Source organism: Chiroxiphia lanceolata, chromosome 3 (genome assembly GCF_009829145.1).
Source record: "Chiroxiphia lanceolata isolate bChiLan1 chromosome 3, bChiLan1.pri, whole genome shotgun sequence".
Taxonomy (NCBI): Eukaryota; Metazoa; Chordata; class Aves; order Passeriformes; family Pipridae; genus Chiroxiphia; species Chiroxiphia lanceolata.
Window position 1 is genome coordinate 87110351 of NC_045639.1, and position 12804 is coordinate 87123154.

The window sequence follows — 12804 nt, forward strand, 5'->3', positions numbered from 1 at the left end:
GAAACAGCAGGTATTGAACCTTCCAAAGAAAAATGCTACCAAAAAAAAAAAAAAAAGACAAAACACACAGAAACTATTAAAAGTTTTCTAAATACAGCTTTGTCCAGTTGTGTGCACACGTTTATTACTGACAAGGTAACAAAAGATTAGTGACAAAGTAAGAATTTAACATTGGGATTGTAAGAATGCACAGAGATAGGGAAAATGCAGATTAAAGTTGTTTTCAAAGCAGATCTTGCAGCAATGTGTGCACTATGCTAAACTACAAACTACTCGCTAAGCTTCTTTAGCTCATTATATTTGCCATTTCACAGGTAAAAAAGCAATACACAGCTCCAGAGAAATGAAAACCTCAACTTCTCACAGTTATCAGGAAACTTCTCTCACTATCCACAGGAAAGGTGTAACTGTTTGAAGTTAGCCATCAGGATCCATCATCCTGTGGTGGAACACAGGAACTTCAACTGAGCACTACAAAGTACTGTGGTAGTTTCAATAACCAGTTCTTTGGAATCAGATATGCTCAGCACATTTATATCTCAGTTCAGAGTGCTGACACATACAAAACATGTATGCAAATGAAGAGGGTTAAGTGTCTACAGGAGAAACCTGAGTGACAACTTGTTCTTACAGTAACAATATCTTTGAAGTACATCGCTTTAAACTGAAAGAAGAGTAGGGTTAGATCACAGAATCACAGAATACGCTGAGTTGGAAGGGACCCACAAGGATCACTGAGTCCAGCCCTTAGCCCTGCACAGGACCATCCCCAAGATCACACCATGTGCATGGGAGTATCATCCAAACACTTCTTGAACTCTGTCAGGCTTGGTGCTTCGACCACTTCCCTGGGGAGCCTGTTCCAGTGCCCAACCACCCTGTGGGTGAAGAATCTCTTTCTAATAGCCAATCTAAACCTCCTCAGACACAACTTCAGGCCATTCCCTCGGGTCCTGTCACTGGTCACTACAGAGAAGAAATCAGTGCCTGTCCCTCCTCTTCCCTTCATGAGGAAGTTGTAGACTGCAATGAGGTCTCCCCTCAGTCTCCTCTTCTCCAGGCTGAACACAACAGGTGACCTCAGTCACTCCTCATATGGCTTCCCCTCAAGGCCCTTCACCATCTTCGTTGCCCTCCTCTGGACACTCTCTAAGAGCTTAATATCTTTCTTACATTGTGGTGCCCAAACTGCACACAGTATTCAAGGTGAGGCTACCCCAGTGCAGAGCAGAGCAGAACAATCCCCTCCCTCAACTGGCTGGTGGTGCTTTGCCTGATGCCCCCCAGGACACAGCTGGCCCTCCTGGTTGCCAGGGCACTGCTGACTCAGATTCAACTTGCCGTTGACCAGGACCCCTAGGTCCCTTTCCATGGCACTGCTTTTCAGACCCTCATTCCCCAGTCTGTATGAACATCCAGGGTTGCCCCATCTCAGGTGCAGAATCCGGCCGTTTCCCTTGTTGAACCTCCTATGGTTGGAGATTGCCCAGTCCTCAAATTTGTCAAGGTCTCTCTTGCAGGGCCTCCCTGCCTTCAAGGGACTCAACAGCTCCTCCCAATTTCGTGTCATCTGCAAACTTGCTTACTATCCCTTCCAGTCCTGAGTCCAAGTCATTTATGAAATATTAGGAAGAAATTCTTTTACCTCAGAGGGTAGCAGGGCACTGGCACAGATTGCCCATAGGAGTTGTGATGCCCCATCCCTGGGAGTGCTCAAGGTCAGGTTGGATGGGGTCCTCAGCAATCTAGTCTAGTAAAAGGTGTCCCTGCCCATAACAGGGGTGTTGGAACTAAATGATCTTTAAGGTCCCTTCCAACCCAAACCATCCTATGATTCTATGAAAAACTTGCTGAGACTACCAAGTCAGTGTGGGAGCCCAAACCCAGCTTTCAGCAAAGGAAAACAAGGGCTGACAAAAACCTCGTGATCTGAAGGAGCTGGACCCTTCTCACAAGACCTGTTAAAGTTCTACCTTATGGATCAAGCCTGGCTCCAGCAGATATCAGAAAAGACTTTTGAGATGATTGTATCAAACCATGTCTAAACCCCTTAATCCTTTCCCCCTATGTAATCTTGGTTGAAGGAAATGTTTAACCCATTGGGCAACGGTAGTAAAAACTTGTGTAATTCCCTAATTAACATAGCTCGTCCCCTTCATTAACATGTCCAGCCCCAGATGCCTTTAAAATAGTGTTCTCGTGTTCAATAAACTATTCCAGTTTCCCCATACTGGGATCGTGTTTAGCTTTTATTTTTCAGACCGCCGCTAATGGCGCCCAACGTGGGGCTGAGAACCTTCTAACATTTAGAAGATTCCTCAGCCATCGGCTGGCTGGACCAAGGGAAGCAGCACTCCTTGTGTTTCGGTGGTGTGTGCGTAGTCAGAACTGAGAGAAAGCGGAAGACGTGCACGGAAACTTGTCCTCAGCAGGCGGGAACTGCTGAGCGAGCTGACTACGAACTCCAGATTGGGTAATTATTTTAAAGACTTTGTAACATTATAAGTAGGGTACAATGGGGACTCAAATATCTTCTGAACAAAACCACATTTATTTAATCTTAAAACGCGAGCTTAAGCAGCACAGCGCGAAAATTGACAAACAGCCCTTGCAGAACCTGTTGCTGTGGGCCCAGCGTCACACGTCAGAACTGAGCGTTACCAACCTTCTTGATACGCACTTGTGGGACTCGGCAACCGCCCGAAAAAACCTCAGCAGCTGCTGCCCGGGACGGGCCCCCGCCACCGAGCGGAGCGCACAAGCACATTGCAGCCCGACACACGCTGCCCGGAGAGAGCCGTGTGAGACAGAACCATGGCCACCGCCGCTGCAGCCACCCCATGCAGGGTCAGGGTACGAGCCAGCGCCAGCAAACTGCCGCACTGCCTCGGCAAGTCCCTGTGTCACCGCCCGCTACCGCTCTCAGCAGCAGCAGCCAAGCAGCGGCCATAGGCGCGAGGTCAACACCCCCGAGCAGGTCCCTGAGAAAGGGCCACCACCTCCGGCGCCCCAGCAAACAACGAGATCGAGAGACCCGCGCCGGCAGAAGCAGCAGCGGGACCCGAGCGGGAACCACTCAGAAGGCAGGAGGAACCCGGAAACGAAAGAGGCACCGGGAAAGACAAACACAAACAGCGCACGAGGTACGCAAAAACCGGGGCTATGGAGCGTGGGCGGCGGAGAGGATCCCACAGAATCCCTGGGGGGCTCCGGGAAAGGTCCGAGGGAGGAAACAGCCCGAGCGGGACCGTCAGCGAAGGAGGGAGCGAGCGGAAGCCCGGGAGTAACAGCACGAGAGAAACCCAGGAACAGTGACCCCGGAGACAAAGGGAGTGGGGCAGACACAAAGCTGCCGACTTCAGCAGTAATCAGAGCAGCAAAAACCCCCTTCCTTGATTTTTTTCCTTTTTCTTTGCAGCCTGAACTATGAACTGATCTTTTTTGCAAACCCTTTTTGCTTATTAACCTGTTTCAGTTTCACAGTATAAGGCAAACAAAACGCTACCAATGGATTGTCCCCCCACACCCCGCAAACAAACAAACAAACAAAAAAAAAAGGGGGGGGGAGCGAGGGAAAGCAAAGAACCCTTGCTGAATGAAGATACCCTTCCATAAGTAATAGCCAAAATAGTTTTTAAATGTATGCATAGCTGTATTTTTGAAAATTTTTAGATCTTTGCAATAACAATTTTCCCTAAGTCCAAAAGCCAAATTAACACAGAAAGACATATATTTGCCTTAAAAAAAGAAGTATATAATTTATCCTTGAACTATAGGAATGTTTATATGTATTTGAAATTTAAATTGAACATGAAGTAAAATATGCTTATGTTTTTACAGGTTATACTATTATCAAAACAGAAAACATAGTTATATTAGTAATCTAAGGGTGAGAAACAAAAAATGCCAATGCATAACCAAAAGACACAGTAAAATGAAACCCAAAGGTATGTTTGTATGATGTGTGTTCGATGGCCATCGAGTATGAATGTGTGAGTGAATGTATGCATGCGTGTGAATACATAATAATTAATATGTTCTGATTTATACACAAATGTGCATTACCTCACATATGCACAAACACTCAGATAAAAAACAGAAAACATATCACCCTGAGTTGAATAGAATTTCATTTGCAGAGATGTCTTAGGTTAAATAAAAGTTTTCAAAAACAAACACTAAAAAACACTTTCAGTAAAAGTCAGGAGCACACAAACCCTGAAGTCATCAAGTTATTAAGTTCGGTTCAAAATCAATTGCCTATAAGTCAATAGGATTTTTAGAGGATAGCTTAAATAAGATTTTATAAGAGTAATTTCTAATAAGAAATAATGGGAATAAGTTAAGTTGTTTAAACAAGTTTTATATTAATCCAGGGTTATTTAGTTTAGCATTGCTTGGAATTTTTCCTTTTTGCATTTTGTTCCTTGTTTACTTTTCTATATCCAAAAATGTCTGATAGTCTTTTTGATTGGTTAAATGTTTTTAATGTTAATGCTAAGTTTAAAAAAAAAAAAAATAATTTATGTAGCAATATGCAGAATGCCTTAAAACAGCTATGATTCCTTCACATGCCTTTATAGTGCCAAACCTTGTGGCCCAAACTATTCTGACACACAAGGCCTTTGCATAATCATACTTTCCATCTCAGGTATGTAAAAGGCTGTACATTGCCTTGAAAAAAGAAGCCTCCTTGCTAAAATTAATTTCACTTGTGGTATTAAAAGCAAGACTGCAATGTTTCTTGTTAGATCCATTTAAGAACACCTTTGCTTCTAAAATGCAACTATAGAATTTGTTATTACCTCAGTCGGAACCGATACTTCAAAGCATTGATAAGTTGCAGAAAAAATAGTAATCAAAGCTTAGATTTCATGTTTAGTTAGCATGATAAGTTAAAAGAAAATATTTAAGGTAATATTTGTATTCCCTTGTATTTTGTCTTGCATTGGCAAATGTTTGATCAAAGTTTTTTCTGAGTTTTTTGTTTTTTAGAAAAATAAAAAAAGAAGGGGCAGATGTGGGAGCCCAAACCCAGCTTTCAGCAAAGGAAAACAAGGGCTGACAAAAACCTCGTGATCTGAAGGAGCTGGACCCTTCTCACAAGACCTGTTAAAGTTCTACCTTATGGATCAAGCCTGGCTCCAGCAGATATCAGAAAAGACTTTTGAGATGATTGTATCAAACCATGTCTAAACCCCTTAATCCTTTCCCCCTATGTAATCTTGGTTGAAGGAAATGTTTAACCCATTGGGCAACGGTAGTAAAAACTTGTGTAATTCCCTAATTAACATAGCTCGTCCCCTTCATTAACATGTCCAGCCCCAGATGCCTTTAAAATAGTGTTCTCGTGTTCAATAAACTATTCCAGTTTCCCCATACTGGGATCGTGTTTAGCTTTTATTTTTCAGACCGCCGCTAGTCAGTATCAATCCACAAGACGTACCACTGGTCATCAGCTGGAAGTTGCACTTTGCACCACTGACCACAACTCTTTGAGCCCAACCATCCAACCAGTTTTCCATTAAACTCATTCTCCTCTTGTACAGCCAAGCTATGCTATGTTTCCTTTGTATTTATAAAAGGTCAGTACTACAGAGCCCAAACCTTATTGGAGCTTTTATGAGCTAAGACGACAAAATAGCCTGAAGCCTCACTATCTCAAACCATCATTCTCAAAGGTCCCAAAAAATTACATTTCTTTTATTCATTTTGTCACATAATACTCACATATAAATCACTATTTGGGCAAATATTCCTATCATTACATCCCCCTAGTTCAAAATAAAAATTGTGTGAAGTCTTATTTGATTGTAGCAACAGAAAAATAAACCAATGGAACTACCTGGAGCAAGGTGGGTTTTAAGCAAGCGACACAGAGTTATAAGAAAACACAATGAAATAGCTGTATTAGATAAGGATGCTACTTAACTATTATTACCACATATTTTTTCAACTTACAGCTACAGTGCCACCTTCAGAAGTTAACCACCAGAATACAGGGACACACTAGAACCACGACATAGGGACAACCTTTCCTGAACTAGGTAAGAAGAAGGGAGCCATATATCCAGACAAGTAGTGTTACTAGAATTAAGTGTCTGTACTATTTCCCCTCCTTGGAATAATAACAATTACCTAAAAGTAAAGCAAATAGGTTACTTAGGAGAATAATATGGTTATAACCCTTCAGATAAATCTGATCTTGAGTTAAATACTATGAGAAATTTTGGCTCAGTCTGCACTACTAATTGGTTTAGATTAGCAGAGTGGTTTTGAGGCACTTTCTCCAATGACTCTGGTTTGCTGTAAGCTGGTTCAGCTCCCTGAGAGCTTTCCACTCAGAGAACCTGGGTGACTCCCGAAGGAAGTTAAACTACTCTGATCTATCTGTCACAAAATGCGCCTCAAGCCTTGGGGGGACAAAGAGGTCTGAACCAACTACTTCAAAATACACTCATGATACAAAACATCTGGCCCAGAGAACGAGACGAAAATCTACTCTGAAGTAACCTTGGGACCACACATATATAGGGACATCAACGCTGCTTCTAGTCATTCATTCCTTAAGTACCAAATTTAATTGTTAAGTGTAAAAACAGTCATAAGTGCTTTTGGCAACTGTAGTGTCACTGCAGATACAAATCCAAGAAAATATGATATAGTTGGCAGATTTCTTCAAACAGTTATAAAAGTAGGAAGAGAGAAAAATGGGTTTTATTGGATACTGGGGTATGTGGACCCTACAGGGAAGGTAGTAGGGAATGTGCCACGAATTCCAATGACCAAACTCAGTCAGTTCATATTTAATAAAAGGGACGAAAGACTAACATCTAAAAATAGTTCAGGGTGAACTTTCAGACTGATAGATTAATTCAAAGCACATGACAAAGCTGTTAAGAAAAACCAAAACTGATCAGAGAGACACTTAGGTTGGAAATTATGACGTCTCCAATAATCAAACAAGTGAGAATCTGCATTCACTCACCAAGAGAACAGTGTGGATAAAAATCTACTAAGTTTTAAGAAGGAGCTTGATGAACTCAATGTGATTAATTACAACAGCCGACATTTTATCCCATATAATTCAGAAGGTCATGATGCTTCTAACACATCAGACAAGCATGCTAGTCTCGGTAGGCTTGAGTGAACACAATCCAAAACAGACACAGAATACAATCAATTCTGTACTTGATTTTTGGTGAGAGAAACACAGTGGCAGCTCAAAAATAGGAAGCCAGTAATGAAACTAAAGATTTCCTTTTCTGCTCATTCAATCTATTTCCCAGAGTTCCTCCAGCAGTGGAAGTATTACATCCTGTCTCAAACAAATACAAAGACATTTCCCTAGAAAAATACTAGAATTTACCCAAACTGAATTTATTGCAATACTCGCATTTCTTGGTCTTTCAAATTATTCTGGAAACTCTCTCTTCTTCCTGACATTAATTTCTAAGGGAACATGCCCAGAGTTGAAGATTCAGCTTGAACCAGAGAGGCAGTATCTCCTCATGTCACGTTTCTCATTATGTCAGCATTCCACCCTCCAAACTTGCCCTGTGAATTTACTGCTTTTTCAAGAGTAAGCTAAAAAGAAACATGCCAAGTAAAGCACTGGTAATTATATTGCTGTGCTTTGCTTCTCAGTCACCTTACTGAGGAATCATTTGAATTGTAAGATTAAGACAACCAAAACACTTTCTTCTGTGCAGGTTCTCTACTGGAGTGTAAACATGCTGCCATGTTCTACCCTCTCCTTCCCCGCTAATTCAAGAGATTAAAAAAGGCTACAGTTCAACAGACAGTGCTTTTCTGTTGAAGTAATTAGAATATTCTCAGAATATTCCCAGACCTCTTAGGCCTTCCTTAATCCTCTTCCAAGGAACAGTGAAATTACGATTTTTCCTAAAAAGGGGACATAGATGTTTGCTTGCATATACTTTGACTGCAAATAGTAGCAAGCACAATGGGTCATAACTTCTGTCAGTACCAGCTGTATGTCAAATTTAGAGAAAAATTAGCTTTAATAAAATATAGATGAGAACTAACAGTTAAATGGCAAAGATGGAGGCTAGCTAGTCAAGACATGATTCATAACTATTTTATGCCTCTTTCTCCTAAGCCCCTTTCCAATGCTACCTTTTTTTATATCACTCTTGCTGAAAATCTCCATCTCAGAGGGCTAATACAAGGTGAAAGAACTATGTGCATCCCAAAGCAATAAAATTATCCTGTTAACTTTTATCAACTCATCACGTCAGAAAAAAAAAGAAAAAAAATCAAAACCCCAACAAAAACAATACCCTGCCACACACACACACATGCCTTGAATTATGACAAGACTAAAAACAAGCCTGTATTTTCCTAGTACTAAAATGTTCCTAAGGAAAATTATTCTACAATGTTTTGGAAAAAGGAGCTATCATAAATCAACACTGATATATACTGTCCCCTCTCCGTAAGCACTGACACAGCCTCAATTAGACTTATCTAACATAAACATCGTAAGAACTAACAAGTATTTTTACTGTAGTCTGTTGGAAGATTGACAGAAAGGCAATGTACCACAACACGAGATGACCAAAACCTCTAATAACTTGAAAATAAGCTACAAAGCATTATTTCCTGCACAGTCATGGGAAACAAGGACCTTGGAAAGTAATCTGGGACAGTCAGGTAATATTAAATGAAAGGAATGTGAAAAAGACTTCTACAGAGTCCAGGTGGAGTCAGAAGAGAGTCTAATGAGGCAGAATGGAGTCCTGTGTAACTGTGGAGGCACAGCATAGTACGAAGAGAGAAGTAGGTGAAGTTCTCCAGTCCCAAACTGATAAATGAGTAAGTTAATTGGGGCAATAACATTTTTAAAAGATTCAAGAGAAACATCTATCATATTTCAAACAAAAGGGATTACAGAAATTAAGATATAAAAGGGTAAAAGCCTGGATAAGAATATAATGTACTCTCCATATCTACAGGTTTCCCCTCTTCTCCAATTAGACAAACATACCGTATTACAACTAAAGTTTTAAGCCAGATTACTTGAGTACTTACTTTCAATTCCTAGAAAGAATATGACTTCCCAGTCATGAGAGACTGGACTGCTAATGGTTAATGACTTAAAACAATTGTGGAAGCATCACTGTGCCAAAGCTGGGTGAGATGGTGCCTTAAAATCATGGTAATTGTTGCCCCTTACCCAACTCTGCTCAGTTGTAAAACTTCTTCCCCTTCCTTGGGGAAGGTCTGATGGAGCATAACTGGCTCAACTGCACTGACATGAGAGGCAGCTGCCATGTCTTCGAAGGGGTCATAAACCATCAAAGATCCCCAAAGCACTCCCAGAATCATTTTCTGAGGCCTTTCACCAGAGGACTGAAAACTGCCCCCACCCAGGGGAGGTACTAGGCATTCACATCTGGCCTGAACATATATTAATCCATCAGACTTTGTTTTTCATGGGCTTCTTCCCCCATGCCCAACAGAACAAGATAGATCAAGACTTCAAATAACCACTTAGACCAATGGACAACTAAACTGCAACAATAAAGTCTATGGGTGGTGATACATTCTTACTATTATCCTTTCTTTCTTTTCACTTACATATTTTCTTAAGTGCTGTCATATTGCCATATTACTGTAGATAATAATAACATTAGGCCACATACCTGCTTTCAAATTGCAACCAAATTATTCTAAAATAAATCCTTCATGTATATATATACAAACACCAGTCATACAGTGTCTTTCACTCTAATTTACCCCAAGGGATCTACTGGCAAGAACCCGACTTACTTGTTCCTTCAGGGGTGGGTCGTAACACCAATAAGGAATAAAAAAACTTCAAATCACTATAAAAGCAGTAACATATGAAGCAACACTTCATGACAGACTACCCATTAAGGTCTTTCCAACATCAGCCATGCACTGCAGTAAAGTTTGAAAGAACACACTACCTACCCTCTTTGAAACAAATCAACATTGAAGAATTTGTGGAGCTCCACGGAGAATTCTACCATAGCCTGAACTTCACTCATGTTTATAAGGATGAAGAAGTTAAAACTTGTCAGCACCTCAGTTACTGAAAACAAACAGAAAACACACTATTTAGAACACAAGTTGGAGACAACGTCTATCGGATCCTACAAAGGACAATGCTTACATACAATTTTGCACACCCTTCTTAAACATGCAGACCCTGAGGTAAACAATAATATAGGCTGTACCAAATCCAGTCCAGAGTAACTTCTATCTTTGTTGTGCAGGAATTAAATGTTATCACAGAACCATCACAACACATTGTCAGCATAATACAATTCTGGCATCTACTGATACCTACATACTGCAGGTCTGTTCTGGTACTTGGCTGAATAGGGAAAAATACTGCCAACAAGGAGACTGAGAGGATAGGCTGCTTCCAGCCCTTGTTGATGCAGAATGACCATGCAGGCAGCAGTGCCTCAATGCTGGCATGAAGACAGGGAGAGCTGAGTAAGAGCGTAGCCAAACAGTAAAGAGAAAGTGTCTGACCAGGTCATGTAGGGTTTTGGATGAAGAGATTCTAGAGGGAAGGTAGGAATTAAGGAGGTTAACATGCCTATTTATAGTCAATTTTTTCTTAGGAGTAAGGTGTTAATAATACTCACTGTCATCTTCACAGACTGGCAAGTTCCTGCTAATTTACAACTGCCTGCTGATACCTGAATTAAAATCCTTAGACTTTACTAAGTTCTGTTGGTTTTCCTTCAACAATATCAACTAAATTAATAAAACAGACTACACTTTCTGTGAACACCTGTCTTCAAACTTAACAGTTCCTGAAACTACTGTCTGTTTTGAGGACTAAGTTAACAAAAAAAACTAGATTAGACTATCTTTTATGCATATTAGCACATTTTTGCTGGGTTTAATGCAGAAGCATTAAACATTGAAAAAACTTACCTGTCTGGAGCCTGAATGGATTATTGGGGGTTTTGTTTCTAAAATTTTCAACATGCATTTGGGTGTTTGTGAAGTAGCAAGCAGTACTATTGAGACTGAAACAGAATAGCTGGCAAAAAATGTCATCACCACAGCACCTGAAATCAAGTTACCTTTAGGGGCAACCTCTAGCCTACCAGCTAAGTTATCTTAGCATATGACTTAAGGTAAGATTTACCTCTCTGTACTCACTCTAGAGGAGCTGGAAGGCTTCAGCCCCTACAGCAGAGGTCTAGATTTTTAACTATAAACAAGAGGCTAATTCTGACCTTGGTTTAAGAGCCAATACAGGGACCCTGCAAGGACTTTACAAAAACACAGAAACAGTATGTTACTGAAGTAACAGTGGACAGGGGAAAACGAATTTTGCTGCTGAAGCTGTTAGGACAACATGAAGAACTCGGATCAAGGGCCCCTACTACAGCATCTAGATCATGCTATTAACCCAGTTTGCCTACGAATCATTCAAATTTCAGTCCAAAAGTCAAGAGATTAACTGAATGATGTCACAGTTTTGCTACAGACTGCAGTGTTAGGACTGGCACTGATAACCTACAGGGCTTTGTAGCAATTCCCTCTTCCACTGCTTTGTCTATAGGATTGAGTAGGGATGTCCTCAGTGGTCTTAAAAGCTATAATCAAGATGTTCTGCACTCTAATTCTCTGGGGTTGCCATACGACGTTATCACATGGGCACCACCTACCAAAGTGCACGTATATGTTCTGTAAATGGAACCTGAGCTGCTGCACAGCAGAGCTCCAGACTCTGGGCTGCTGAGCAACAAATCCTATGGGCTGTGCATGAAACTGTCCAATATCTCAAAAAGGAACCCACTTTAAAACACTCAGGAAAAAGCGAAAGGACTTAAAGTAAGGATGCCATGGGGCAGTCTCATCCAGTTTGCATTTTAATGAAACTACATTCTCGTGTGAAGAAGACATCACATGGCTCTGACTTCCTGACACAATGAGTGATGCTACATCCCTGAACAGTTTGCCCCCACTAAGAAAAGGGAAGACTGTTCCTGCAAGAGCTGTCCCTCCAGACCCCAGCAGGAAAACTCAGAACAATCCAGAACCAGTCCAATTAGACAAGTTCAAAGGTCCATTTTATGAACGAGTTAATTAAACAAGAAAAGCTAAGAGAGCTATATCTTGCATAACTGCCAAAAGGGTTGTCCAGTGAACTTGTGGTACTCCTATTGTGTCTAATACAGCTCTAGCTGGGGTCACTCCCTCCCTCCTCTATCAAGCTTACTTAGCACCCCCAACCAGCCCACTAAAAAATCACCTGGGCTGGCAATTTTTCCCTGCAGACAAAGCACAGGGTCCAGCAAACACAGGACTGCATGACACACCACCATATATTTTAATCCAGTAACACAGCCCTTGTTATCAACAGTACCCGGAAAAGCAGCATCCGTGCCACACTCCAGGATCAACTGCAAAACCAGTAAGAAATGTGAGGCCCAGTTCACAGAACGGCACACCCAGCAAGCACTGCTGCAGGTAACTGGGGCTGCAGTCTGTCACCTGACTACTGAGAATGGCTTTTTCTTTGTAGAGCATCAGCTTGTTCCATGTGCACCTTAAACTGGGAGAAGGGGAACATTCATTGCCCTAGGCTGACACAAACCACAGACTTTTCTGCAAGTCGTTCATATCAGTGCGAAAGAAAACAGTGTTCTGTGAACTATATAATAGAAAATGTTATGCAGTGATTAAATATTTTAAAGGAGACACTCGGACAAAGTCTTAAATTTTGTACGCTAATCATACAAAAGCCAATAAAAAACTCATGTAGAAGTATGTATTTATATAGAT

General features: G+C 41.1%; 1 protein-coding gene across 6 annotated transcripts in view; it reads right to left on the reverse strand.

The window, feature by feature from the left end:
• FAM135A (family with sequence similarity 135 member A) overlaps positions 1–12804 on the reverse strand; it is an 87134-nt gene that overhangs the window by 58589 nt on the left and 15741 nt on the right. For all 6 annotated transcript variants that reach the window (XR_004356467.1, XM_032684629.1, XM_032684630.1 and 3 more), the window contains one exon: positions 9961–10081. Coding sequence is in view for 5 of the 6 variants with exons in the window: in XM_032684629.1 (XP_032540520.1) it covers positions 9961–10037 (77 nt within the window). In the remaining variant the exon portion in view is untranslated. The remainder of the gene's footprint in view (positions 1–9960; positions 10082–12804) is intronic.